This window comes from Dendrobates tinctorius, unplaced genomic scaffold (assembly GCF_039654945.1).
Source record: "Dendrobates tinctorius isolate UK_male_01 unplaced genomic scaffold, ASM3965494v1 ptg000029l, whole genome shotgun sequence".
In the NCBI taxonomy this organism is placed as follows: domain Eukaryota; kingdom Metazoa; phylum Chordata; class Amphibia; order Anura; family Dendrobatidae; genus Dendrobates; species Dendrobates tinctorius.
In genome coordinates this window covers 19,275,053-19,288,162 of record NW_027361697.1, presented here as the reverse complement: position 1 = coordinate 19,288,162, position 13,110 = coordinate 19,275,053, and the positions used below count along the sequence as shown (strand labels likewise).

At 42.5% G+C, this 13,110-nt stretch overlaps 1 protein-coding gene across 1 annotated transcript in view; it reads right to left on the bottom strand.

Moving 5' to 3' along the window:
- The window catches only part of ABCA4 (ATP binding cassette subfamily A member 4), a 255,198-nt gene that overhangs the window by 16,848 nt on the left and 225,240 nt on the right, over positions 1-13,110 (bottom strand). The window contains exons 38-44 of the mRNA XM_073571415.1: positions 9,611-9,726; positions 8,876-9,023; positions 7,406-7,529; positions 6,378-6,507; positions 4,935-5,055; positions 4,417-4,479; positions 3,165-3,271 (exon numbers count right to left, since the gene is read on the bottom strand). Coding sequence (XP_073427516.1) covers positions 3,165-3,271; positions 4,417-4,479; positions 4,935-5,055; positions 6,378-6,507; positions 7,406-7,529; positions 8,876-9,023; positions 9,611-9,726 — 809 coding nt within the window. The remainder of the gene's footprint in view (positions 1-3,164; positions 3,272-4,416; positions 4,480-4,934; positions 5,056-6,377; positions 6,508-7,405; positions 7,530-8,875; positions 9,024-9,610; positions 9,727-13,110) is intronic.

The following is a 13,110-nucleotide window of genomic DNA, read 5'->3' as shown; positions in this document are numbered from 1 at the left end:
GGAGTCTCTTTCAGAAGTATAGGCTGAATGTGAGATCTGTGTGTATGCAATTTACCGCTGTATTTATTAGCAAATATAAATATATAAGTATAGCTTCTATCCTGCACTTATTTCCTCTTCGTGTTTCTTCCTTCTTTTCCCATAGACTGATTTCTATGCCCTCCCTGAGACTGCACATGCTTTCTCCCTTGTTCACAGTGTGAAGGTCTGTGTACAACCCTGTCCAACAGCGAGAGAAAGTAGGGAGAGTAGCGAGAGTTGTCAGTACTAAGTAGGTGTTCTGAGGGATTTGTAACAATTTTGCTGAGTACTCATCTATATACAGTGCCTCTCGAAAGTATTCAGCTCCCTGGAACTTTTCAACCTTTTCCCACATATCATGCTTCAAACATAAAGATGCCAAATGTAAATTTTTGGTGAAGAATCAGCAACAAGTGGGACACAATTGTGAAGTTGAACGAAATTTATTGGTTATTTTAAGTTTTTGTGGAAATTCAAAAACTGAAAAGTGGGGCGTGCAATATTATTCGGCCCCTATAACTTAATACTTTGCTGCGCCACCTTTTGCTGCGATTACAGCTGCAAGTCGCTTGGGGTATGTCTCTATCAGTTTTGTACATCGAGAGACTGAAATTCTTGCCCATTCTTCCTTGGCAAAGAGCTCGAGCTCAGTGAGGTTTGATGGAGATCGTTTGTGAACAGCAGTTTTCAGTTCTTTCCACAGATTCTCGATTGGATTCATGTCTGGACTTTGACTTGGCCATTTTAACATCTGGATACGATTATTTGTGAACCATTCCATTGTAGATTTTGCTTTATGTTTGGGATCATTGTCTTGTTGGAAGACAAATTTCCATCCCAGTCTCAGGTCTTTTGCAGACTCCAACAGGTTTTCTTCAAGAATGGTCCTTTATTTGGCTCCATCCATCTTCCCATCAATTTTAACCAACTTTCCTGTCCCTGCTGAAGAAAAGCAGGCCCAAACCATGATGCTGCCACCACCATGTTTGACAGTGGGGATGGCGCGTTCAGGGTGATGAGCTGCGTTGCCTTTACGCCAAACATATCATTTGGCATTGTTGCCAAAAAGTTCAATTATGGCTTCATCTGACCAGAGCACCTTCTTCCACGTGTTTGGTGTGTCTCCCAGGTGGCTTGTTGCAAACTTTAAATGACACTTTTTATGGATATCTTTGAGAAATGGCTTTCTTCTTGCCACTCTTCCACAAAGGCCTAATTTGTGCAGTGTACGACTGATTGTTGTCCTATGGACAGACTGTCCCACCTCAGCTGTAGATCTCTGCAGTTCATCCAGAGTGATCATGGGCCTCTTGGCTGCATCTCTGATCAGTCTTCTCCTTGTTTGAGATGAAAGTTTAGAGGGATGGCCAGGTCTTGGTAGATTTGCAGTGGTATGATACTCCTTCCATTTCAATATGATCGCTTGCACAGTGCTCCTTGTGATGTTTAAAGTTTTGGAAATCATTTTGTATCCAAATCTGGCTTTAAACTTCTCCACAACAGTATCACGGACCTGCCTGTTATGTTCCTTGGTCTTCATGATGTTCTCTGTGCTTCAAACAGAACCCTGACTATCACAGAGCAGGGGCATTTATACGGAGACTTGATTACACATAGGTGGATTTTATTTATCCTCATTAGTCATTTAGGACCACATTGGATCATTTAGAGGACCACAATGAACTTCTGGAGTGAGTTTGCTGCACTGAAAGTAAAGGGGGCGAATAATATGGAACGCTCCACTTTTCAGTTTTTGAATTTCCACAAAAATTTTAAACAACAAATAAATTTCGTTCATCTACACAATTGTGTCCCACTTGTTGTTGATTCTTCACCAAAAATTTACATTTGGCATCTTTATGTTTGAAGCATGATATGTGGGAAAAGGTTGAAAAGTTCCAGGGAGCCGAATACTTTTACAAAGCACTGTATAGGAGTTGCAGCAGCTAAATGGTAGAACGTTTTTAATGAAGATTATTTAGAAAGTTGCTTCACTTTGCATTTAGAAAGCAAATAAACAATAAAAAAATGATGTATATGGGTGTGCATAGACTTTAATATAGAAATGATAAATTAAAATTAGTTGGGGAACCTATAGTACAATCATGACATTGTCACCTGCATTGTGAGTCAAAGTACAAAATGTGCAACTGATATCTGCAAATGATACAGGATCAGGCAGCATAGAGTGCAAATAACACAGTCATGGTAAAAGTAAATTTTACTTAGGGTGTTATTTACAAGGGGTAAAGAAGACCCATTATCTCACCTGTCTGTTTCTCATATTACCCATAATGTAACAATTCTGTAGCATCATTTCTTAGAGCGCCTTGTGCCGTTCCTGTTATTCCCTACTAGTTGGGGATGTGTCCCTGCACATAGCATCTGTGTCCAATAGGTGTAGAACATGTGAGACTAACCAGGGACACACTCTTTTGACAAGAAAAATATAAACACCCACTTGTTAATTAATTCATAAATATTCATGATGTGAGGGGTAAACACAGGAATGCTTCTTGCTGTAAATCACCTGCTGGTTTATTAAAGCAAAGCATAAACCAGAGCAGAGTGAATAAAATAAACATGGCCTTTCTGGCCTAATGGCAAAAAAGAAAAATAAAGTGCAATAGAGTCCTTTTTCCTGCAAGATTCACCCGCAGGAAACACTCAAAGTCCTCAGCTCCTCCTGGAGCCACATCTAGAGATTTTCCTCTCCAAACACAAAACAGAGAAAAAAAAAAACAGCGGCTGCACATTTAACTCCCCAGCCACACCCTTGAGGTGGAGATATGGTGAGTAGGCGTCCCGCCCATCTCTCACCTACTCACAAAAACCCAGACCCTTATCATGGCTGGTTAACCCCTTCAGCACATAGCATGCTGGAGAGAAACGTATGGGTTTCAAATCACGGAAGAAAGCAATCTTTGTGACACATACAGTATCTCCCCTCACATACAGTGTCAATGACCCTGTTCTAGAGTTCTAGGAAAAGATTCTCCAGAATCTCGTGAAGAATAGTAATATTTACTAAGACACTAAGACATAATCATCAGTAGATGGGAAAGATCCTTTTTAAACACTATGATTTTTAAGGATGAATTATGGATTCAACGGAATTAACTATTTTTCCAATCCAAAGTTACCTGTATCCAGCCACCGTGGCATCTCCTGATGTCACATCAATGTCTCCAGTCAACATCTTGAAAGTGGTGGTCTTCCCAGCTCCATTCACACCCAGAAGACCAAAACACTAGATAAAAGGAATGAGCAATTTTAATTATGTGCAGTTCCCCCGCTCCACCGAAAAAACAAACAAACAAACAACAAATATATGAGCCAAAGATTACCGTACTTCCAGGTAAATATTGCGGTTTTGTTTCATCTATATGATCTTTTGGAAGTTTTTCATACTATCATAGTTCTTGACAAAGGACCATGCAGGTCTGAAACATGTTGCCTGGGAGCGCAGCGGAGCTTTCTTTTCTGCCTTTTTAATTTTTGTGCAGTTGTGTTCAACCATGTTTTTTCTGCCTTTTACACCACAGGATCAATAAAGCTATTCTTTTAAGAAGATGTGACTGTTGGTTACTGTTTGGACTGTTGCTATTACTGGAGTATTTTACCGTGCACCTGGACTGGTGAGCAGATTACGCCTTTTTCACATTTTATTTAAATACATTGCATAGCATTTTTGTATGTGAGTTACAGCCTATGTTATTTTACAGAGCTTTGTTTACGAATCTGCAACCGCATGAAGCTGGTATGTATGCGTCTTTATTTTGTGACTCTGTTTTGGGCAGTGAACCATTATTATGTGCATGGCTTCAGATGAAGTTTTGGCAAACCTATTCTCCAGTCCTGGTAACGTTATGCTTTGTGACACCAAACAGTTCACTGTAAATATTCTGATCCCTATTCCTAACGTTACGCTTCGGTCCGAGTGCCGGTGGCAGTGCCAGGTTTTCAAGCGAGAGACTCACACGAGAATCATGCGAGTCTCTCGCAAGTGAGTATGAGCCCCTAGGTTAAGACACTGTGTGTGAAGAGAAGTTATCTGTAAAGAGACTTTCATATAAGTTGATGAAACATTGCCTGAAGAGAAGTGATTCTCTGTGGTGAAAAGAAGCTTGAATAAAACCCCTGTTATCAACTTCAGCTGAGAACTGTGTCATTGCTGTGTGCCTGTAAACCGTTAACCATACCTACCCTCTACTATAAAGAATTATAATTAATGTTAACATTAAACCAGGATTCCAAAAAGAACTCATGTTTCCTTTGTATCGCCTTCATATACTAAGCAGTGTGCATGCAACATGAAAATCAAGCATGGAAATTCAGTCTGACGATTCAACAACAGGGTAAAATGATCTGTTTTAAAATTCTCTCTAAACATACCTCTCCAGGTCGTACACCAATGCAGAGCTTGTCAACAGCAGGGGTGTGTTTACCAGCATAAATCTGAGTCAAATAATTAGGAAAATATAAAATTAGGACACTTAACAATAATATGCCTGTATAGAAATGTTTTTAAAGAAACAAATAGTAGCAAGCCAAACCAGTTAATCAGTGTAACCCCACCCCCAACACCGATTAGCAGCTCGCTGACAATATACAGTGGACACAAGAAGCTGCCAATCAGTGGTGTGGGCGGGGCAATACAAAGCACAGTATTCTGAGCACTGCTAGATCTGTAGCAGATAAAACAGAGCTTATATCAAAACTGCACCAAGTAGCCCAGTAAGTGATACATTGCTGGAATCAGGGTCTCTGACCCTACATCATACTGCTCTCAGATTACATAGCAAAAAAACGGCGACAGATTCCCTTTAAATATATTAATACATATCAAGTCTGTATTTTGGGCCTATGCTTCAATCAACTATTGTCATATGTAACCAAATACAATAATTTACCTTTGTTAATTCCTTTAGTCGCAATATATCATTCTTCCCACCACCCTTTATCACTCTATTTCTCTCTTGTGCAACATCTTCATCTTCTCCTTCGATATGATCTTTTGGAGGTTCTGCAAACCTGCAATACAAGTGAAAAACAACAAATGAGTGTTCCTAGTCTAAAAACTGCAACGATGATCGATGGTGCACTTGGGACCTTAACATGTCATATATAGCTGTACTTGTTTAGCCACATCTATTCCAGCTGACACCTCATTCCCCCTTCACATGAGTGCTCTGTTTGGTCCTATTTCTATGCGTTTTCATTGGCTTATTTTAAGGAAACCAGAGTATGGAGTCTCATGGAAAAACATGCAAATTAGCTTTCTTTTGGCTATTCTGCAAGACAATGTCTGACCCTTTAACAAGCCTTGGGCAGCACGGTGGCTCAGTGGTTAGCACTGTTAGATTGTGAGCCCCATTGGGAACAGCGATGGTGATGTCTGTAAAGCGCTGAGGTATATGTTGGCGCTGTATAAGCAAAACATAAAGAAGCCTTGCAACATCCCCAGGCATGTTACAAGGTTCTATAAAGGCAACTTGTCACCAGTTTTTTCCAAAATAACCTTCGGCCACCACCTTCCAGCCCTGTGTTACAGCATTCTGGAATGCTGTATATAAGTCTCCTTGCCTCGCTGCAAAACAAAAAAAAAGACCTTTTATTATACTCCCCTAAGGGGTGGTCCGGTTCGATGGATGTCACTGGTCTTGGTCCAGCAACTCGTCTCTTCTTGAGATTGCTGTCCTCTGCTTTGTGAGGATGATGTGTCCTAAGTCATCCACACAGTGTTCCCCGTGGTTCTCCTTCTCTCTTCCCTGCTCATGGCAGAGTAAACTACTGTTCTGCTCATGAGCAGGAAAAGGCCAAAGAGTGTGGGCGCATGAGCACTGCAGTACTTGGCTCTGCCATAGTCAAGTCAGAGAAGTACACCTGCACAGGAGCGTGATGGGGAACACTGTGTGGATGACGTAGAATGTGTCATCCTCATGAAGCAAGACAGAGGACAGCATCGCAATACCAAAGGAGGCGCCAGACCAAGACCAGTGACGCCCATCGGACCGGACCTCCTTGTGGGTGAATAAAATGAAAGAGGTTTTTTCTTTTTTGCAGGGAGGCTAGGAGACGTACACAGGGCTAAAAGGTGGTGGCCGTAGGTTATTTGGGAAAAACCTGGTGACAGGTTCCCTTTCAGGGGGTGGACATTGACTTACATTGTAGCTTCCTCTATAGGTGGCACCAGTGAGAGAGTCCTTTTCTTTTCCTAGGGAGTTAATTGACATGCTCACTCTGACCTATGGCTTAGTGGATCCACCACACCAGATCAGCCATAACATAATGCTCTGGAATTATCCTTATATAGAGTCTGATCTATTGAGGTTGTACTGTTCAGTATATCTCACCAAGTGCTGAGAAAGAAACGGTTTTGAATAAGTAGATTCAGGCCAAAATACACAACTCCTTCAACGGCCATCACAGTAATATTTCTTCCCAGAAACTCCCACTGGAAAGGATTTGAAATATGCTCTTCACCTGAATGAAACACAGCGTTATAATAATAATTTATTTAAATTATTAAAAAAATACAGTGTGACAATACAGAGAGGGACCCCTCATTCTTGAGAACCAGCCTTGCTGAAGCTGACAGCTGAGAATTGCAGCCCCCAGCTGTCAGTTTTGCCTGGCTGGTTATTGAAAATACAGCAGAACCCATGTCGGTTTATTTATTTATAGCGTAGGCACCAGCTGATGAATACTCCCATTAGCCGCTGCCTTCTCTCGCTGTTATTAGTGGCAGCAGGTGTAGGATGATGGGAGTAATAGTCCCATCAGCGGCTGCCTGCTCTCACTGTTATCACTCAAATATAACTTTCATCATCCTCCCCTGCTTGAGCTGATCACAGGGGAGAATGTTGAGGGCCGTCTTCAGCACCCAGCACCAGGAAACAGCGCTAATTGTACCACTGCCTCCCTGACGCCGGTAAGTGTGGTACTGATGACACACGGATGACATCCCTGTGTGTCATCAGTGTGCACTTGTGCGGGATGTTTTGCGGCCCATGCTGCTGTTAAAAACCGGACATGTCAGCGTATTTTGCCTGCGGATACACAATCCATGGAAACATACTGACATGTGCACAGACCCATTCACTTGAATGTGTCTACGTGTGTAAGTATCTCTGGTATGTGTGAAAACTATCACCACACGTACCAGAAAAACTGACATCTGAAAGAGGCCTAAAACTGTAAAAGCTGGCATTCTTAGTGTTGCAATGAATGGGTGCTATAAGGAGACACAATATTCACTCCCTGATAATCTTTGTCAGCAAGGAACATCTACTTGAGAACTTTTTAGGAGAACTACAGTTCTCATAGGTAAAATCTAGAGCATTTCCCTTGTTTAATTCTGAAAGAATATCCATGCATTTACCAAAGCGGGCGTACACGTCAGTCACTGCTTGATTCATTGCCAAATCAATGAGTCCTCGCCCCAGGCAGAAGTGTGGGAAGATTAAGAGTAAATCTTTTAGCTTCTCATTGAACTTCAATAAAGACTAGAATGAAGCAAACAAAAAAATACATTGAAACAAAGTAAAAGAAATCTAAAATTAATTGCACATTGTAAAATAACAAAATATTGTAAATTCTGTTATTTCTGATCATAGCGTCCCTATAAAGCGCTGGACACAGTGGCTGACTGCACCCAGCATTATAAATTCTGTATTAGTCAGTGACCAAATAGTTCTGTGTCCTTGACCATAGAGAGGATGATTCACAATATGCGCCATCATGATTGCATTATTGTATATTTAGCATATATTGCATTATGGTACCACCAATAATCCCGACAAAGTAAAGCCTTGTGCTCAGATCTGCCAGTTTTTGGCATGGTTTACAGTTTTTGGCAACCCACTGGTCCATATAATACAATAGGAAAATCAATATACCTATTTTACTAATAAATTCACTTACAGGGAAATATAAACATGGTGAATTAATTCACCAATTCATCCCAATAGGCAGAGAGTCCGTAAAATGCAGATTTGGTGAATGTGAACCCGATGTCCTGCCAGGGGCCTGAACTTTACTTCATGCTAAATATTGTTATTTATGACGAAAAACAGTATGCAGAGGTCCCCGTGTATTATGAAGTCCAGATAAAGTAGGAGGACACAACTGTCTCTAAATATACAAGAAGAGGACATAGCTGCTTAAAAAAAGGATTAACCAGCATAAGAATGAATAAAATGTTTTTAAAGGGTTAATCTGAGTCTCTCCCTAAACATGGGCAGCCAGAGTCACAAAACATTGAGGAGAATGCTGTGATAAGATTAATCGCAGTTGTTTCTAACTGAATTCTGATCTATAATACACAGGAATCCATCTTATATCTGTTCTTGCCTAAATATATCCAGCAAAAAGTAAGACAGCAGCACAGACCCCATTGTGTTTTCATGCTGCACTCTACCCGTCTCCGCCCTCCAAAGTGGTATCTCCCAGCTCAGAAGCAGGAAGTCTCAAACAGCTGTCAAAATAGTGAGACATCAGAGAGCCCGACTTCAGACTTCAGTTTCTCATGTCTGTCAGCAAGTTTTTGTTATGTAAGCTAAGGGCAGCATGAAGTATGGGCTGAGATATTGATTTCAGTGATGTGCCTCGCTTATTAGGCTATGTGCTCTTGTTTACATGCAATGAAGGATATATCAGCAAGAGATTATCATTGCCAGACTAACTCCCACGTGCCTCCTGGTCCTAGAAATGAGTATTGTCACATACTGCAGACCGGGGATCACGCAGGGTCACATGAACTTCTCTAATGTGCTTATAATCTTTATGCAACTTATTGAAGAGGGTTTAAATCAACATATTATTGTCTATTTTGGGGTTCAGCTTTGCTTACCCTATTATTCTCAAAAAGATCCAGGATGAAGGTAATGGCACTGCTGTTTATGCCAATGAACAGATTTATACAGGACAAAGCCACATAGGCCGTGCTTGGCACATTGAATATATACGATGCTGGATACATCATAGGGATAACAGCCCATCTGCAAATACAAATTATTCAAAGGAAATACAAAATACAGATATTTAGTGTGTAAGTCATCTAAATTAGGATTTAGGATTATTCTTCATTTTTTTTAACTAATATATAGTAATTTATTTAAATAATAAAAAATAAAAATTATATACATACGTATATACTATATATATATATATATATATATATATATATAAAAACATATATATGTGTGTATATATATATATATATATATATATATATATAATTTTTTTGTTATTACTGTATGACATAAATTGAACAGAAGACGGCAGATATTTTCCAAAAATCACAAATACGCATCATTTTATCTATACTGGACGGAGCTAAGGTTTGCCACCTAGTGGTCATTTATCAACTAGCAACTGCAATAGTGATCTGATAACAAAGCCTAAAATCTTAGATTTTAGAGAAATCTGGTATTCAACTCTATAAGAAGCTATTTTACCATTGATGGTGGGGACAGGTGCTCGTCAGCTTCTCATACTGTTCTTTCGTAAAATGTATGAATGGCTCGTATATACAGAGAACCTCATGAAGCTACAACAAATTTAATTGCAAATCTATGGCACTTACCCGTAGAAAAAGAGCAGAGCTATCAGCGCAGGTAGGTTAGTAGCAGAAGTATATGCCTTCTTTTCAAAACCGATGAATATTGATACCACCATGGCGACACTTATGGCATAGTTTGCCTGAGACACAAAGAGTAGAAGTGACCATTGTACAATAGTAGGCGAATATTGACCAGATAGATAAAAACTTAATTTTCTTACTGAGCACCTGATAAATGTATTATCGCTAGGGGTCGGACATCTGGAACCAATCACGGGCACAAGGGTCCCAAAGTCCCACCCTTCACTGTCTGCATGAATGGTGGTCGCACATGTGCCATTCACACAGGGGACTAACATTCTAGAGATCAGTGGAAGGCTCTGTAGACCCAGTGATCATGCATTTATCATCTATCCTCTGTAGTTTATGGGGCAACCCCTTTAAGAAACACTATTGTATAGACCTGCATCTCATCTGCCATTTAGGTTTTGTGGTATACAAGAAGAAAACCACACAATTTATATGGTGTTAATAGAGAAAAGGACCTGAAGCCCCTCAACCAGGGTGCAGCTATCGTGAGTGTAGAGGTAAAGGCTGTTAATGGGTTTTGTGCCTTAAAGGGAATCTGGCAATAGGATCATCCCTCCTAAGCTGTCTACATGGATATGTAAGTCATAGGAAGCTGAATAAAATGACACCTTAGTATCTGTGATCTGATGCCTTCTTCTAGATAAAGTCAAATTTTTCTTGACATTTAAATGAGCTGTTAAGATCTATCGGCCAGACATAGATCTCCCTGAGAATCTGCCTCCAGAGCTTATTATAAATGAAAAGAGGTGTTACCATTGTGAGACGTGTAAATCAGGAGATTAGACTGTCAGTCATTACATGTCTCACGCTGATAACGCTCCCTTTCAGTAAGCTCTGGAGGCAGATTTTCAGGAAGATCTAGGGCCAGCCCATAGATCTTAACAGCTCATGTTAAATATTAAGAAAAATGTGGATTGATCTGGAATAAAACTTTGGATCGCAGATATCAAGGTTTCATTATATTTAACTTTCTATGACCTACATGCCCATAGAGACGGGTTAGGATGGTTGACTTTACGGACAGATTCCCTTTAAAGAAGATGGGGGCCTAAGAATCCAAAGCAAATAAGACCCTGTTAAATGTTACATGGTAGTTACACTAGGGGAAAGAAACAAAAATACTATCAGCTCACCGGATCGAGAAATGCTTGGAAAGGGGGTGCGGTGCAAGGAGACCTCAGGCCGGTTTCCTGAGCAATGAAGCTATGGAGAAAAAAAGGAAAATCCAGGAACCCGCAAGAAAAGGAGATTTTTGTGTACTCACCGTAAAATCTCTTTCTCTTAGCCTTTAATTGGGGGACACAGAACCGTGGGTGTTATGCTGCTGTCCACTAGGAGGCGACACTATGCATAATCTGAAAAAGATTAACTTTGGCTCCTCCTCTGCAGTATACACCCCTGGACGGCGTCAGCCTTCTCCAGTTTTGTGCAAAAGCATTAGGAGGAATATACCAGAAACATAACCATGCCTGTAAAAAAAAGGCTACTATAAACAGGCTCAAACAACAATATGAGAACCCAACCGTAACAACGGCCCGCAAGGGCTACAGGGTGGGAGCTGTGTCCCCCAATTAAAGGCTAAGAGAAAGAGATTTTACGGTGAGTACACAAAAATCTCCTTTACTCTGTCGCCTTATTGGGGGACACAGAACCGTGGGACGTCCTAAAGCAGTCCCTGGGTGGGAAGCAGTGGACGAATATTGTGCCGACAGTCCCCTAGACTTGGAGTACTGCCGCCTGCAGGACCCGTCTACCCAGGCTCGCATCCGCTGAGGACTGGGTATGCACTCTGTAGTGTTTTGTAAATGTGTGCAGGTTAGTCCAAGTGGCTGCCTTACACACTTGATGTGCTGAGGATTGATGCCGAATGGCCCAAGAGGCCCCTACCGCCCGCGTAGAGTGTGCCGTGATACCGTCCGGAAGAGGAGAATTGTTGAGGCGGTAAGCCTCTTGAATGGTGGACTTGATCCACCTAGCAAGGGTGGCTTTGGAAGCCGGTAGGCCCTTGCGAACGCCTTCTGGAAGAAGCAAAAGTGAATCAGACTTCCGGAAAGGAGCAGTCCTAGACACGTAAACACGCAATGCCCTGACAAGGTCAAGCGTATGCAGAGCCTTCTCTACCCTATGAACGGGAGCCGGGCAAAGAGACGGTAGTGATATTTCCTCATTGAGGTGGAAGCTGGACCCGACCTTCGGAAGGAAGGATGGTACTGTACGGAGAACCACCTTGTCCTGATGAAAAACCAGGAACGGTTGTCTGCAGGAAAGAGCTGAAAGTTCAGACACCCTGCGTAGCGAGGTGATTGCCACCAGGAAAACCACTTTCTGCGATAGAAAGCGGAGTGAGACCACCCTAAGGGGTTCAAAAGAAGGTGACTGTAGTGCTGTCAAGACCAGGTTGAGGTCCCACGTCTCCAACGGACGTTTGTAGGGGGGAACCAATCGGGAAACCCCTTGGAGAAAAGTCTACACTTGCGGCTTGTTAGCAATACGCCTCTGAAAGAGCACTGAAAGCGCTGAGACCTGGCTCTTCAGCGAGCCCAGGGATAGCCCGGCGTCCAGGCCTGACTGAAGGAACCCGAGGGCCTTTGGAAGAGAATAGGGAAGTGGAATCTGCCCACGAGAGTCGCACCATGTGAAGAAAAACCTTCCAGGTACGATAGTAAATCCTGGCTGAAGTTGGCTTTCGAGCCCTGATCATGGTTTTAACAACGTCCGGTGAAAAACCTGCTTGGGTCAAAACCCAGGTCTCAATGGCCACTCCGTCAAATTGAGAGCCCCTGAGTTCTGGTGGAAGAACGGGCCTTGTGACAGGAGGTCGGGACGTGTGGGGAGACGCCAGGGAGCATCTGCTGTGAGTTGCACGACGTCGGCGTACCATGTACGCCTGGGCCAGTCTGGAGCGATCAGAATGGTGGGAACACCCTCTTGTTTGATCTTCCTCAGGACTCTGGAGATCAGGGGGAGGGGTGGAAAAATGTACAGAAGCTGGAACTGGGTCCAGTCCTGAACCAGGGCATCTGCTCCGAGCGATCGCGAATCGCGCGTCCTGGCCATGAAATTGGGAACCTTGGCATTGAGATGGGATGCCATCAGATCCACGTCCGGGGTCCCCCAACGATGACAGATCTGACCGAAGACTTCGGGATGGAGAGACCATTCCCCCGAGTCCATTCCTTGTCGGCTGAGATAGTCGGCTTCCCAGTTGTCCACGCCCGGAATGTGGACCGCTGAGAGTACCGACCTTGCATCCTCCGCCCACTGTAGGATACGCTTTACTTCGGTCATCGCCTGGATGCTGCGGGTGCCGCCTTGATGGTTCACGTATGCCACTGCCGTGGCATTGTCCGACTGTACTCTGATATGAAAGTCTGCCAGCAAGTGATGGAAGGCTTGCAACGCCAGGAAGATGGCCCGAATTTCCAGGATGTTGA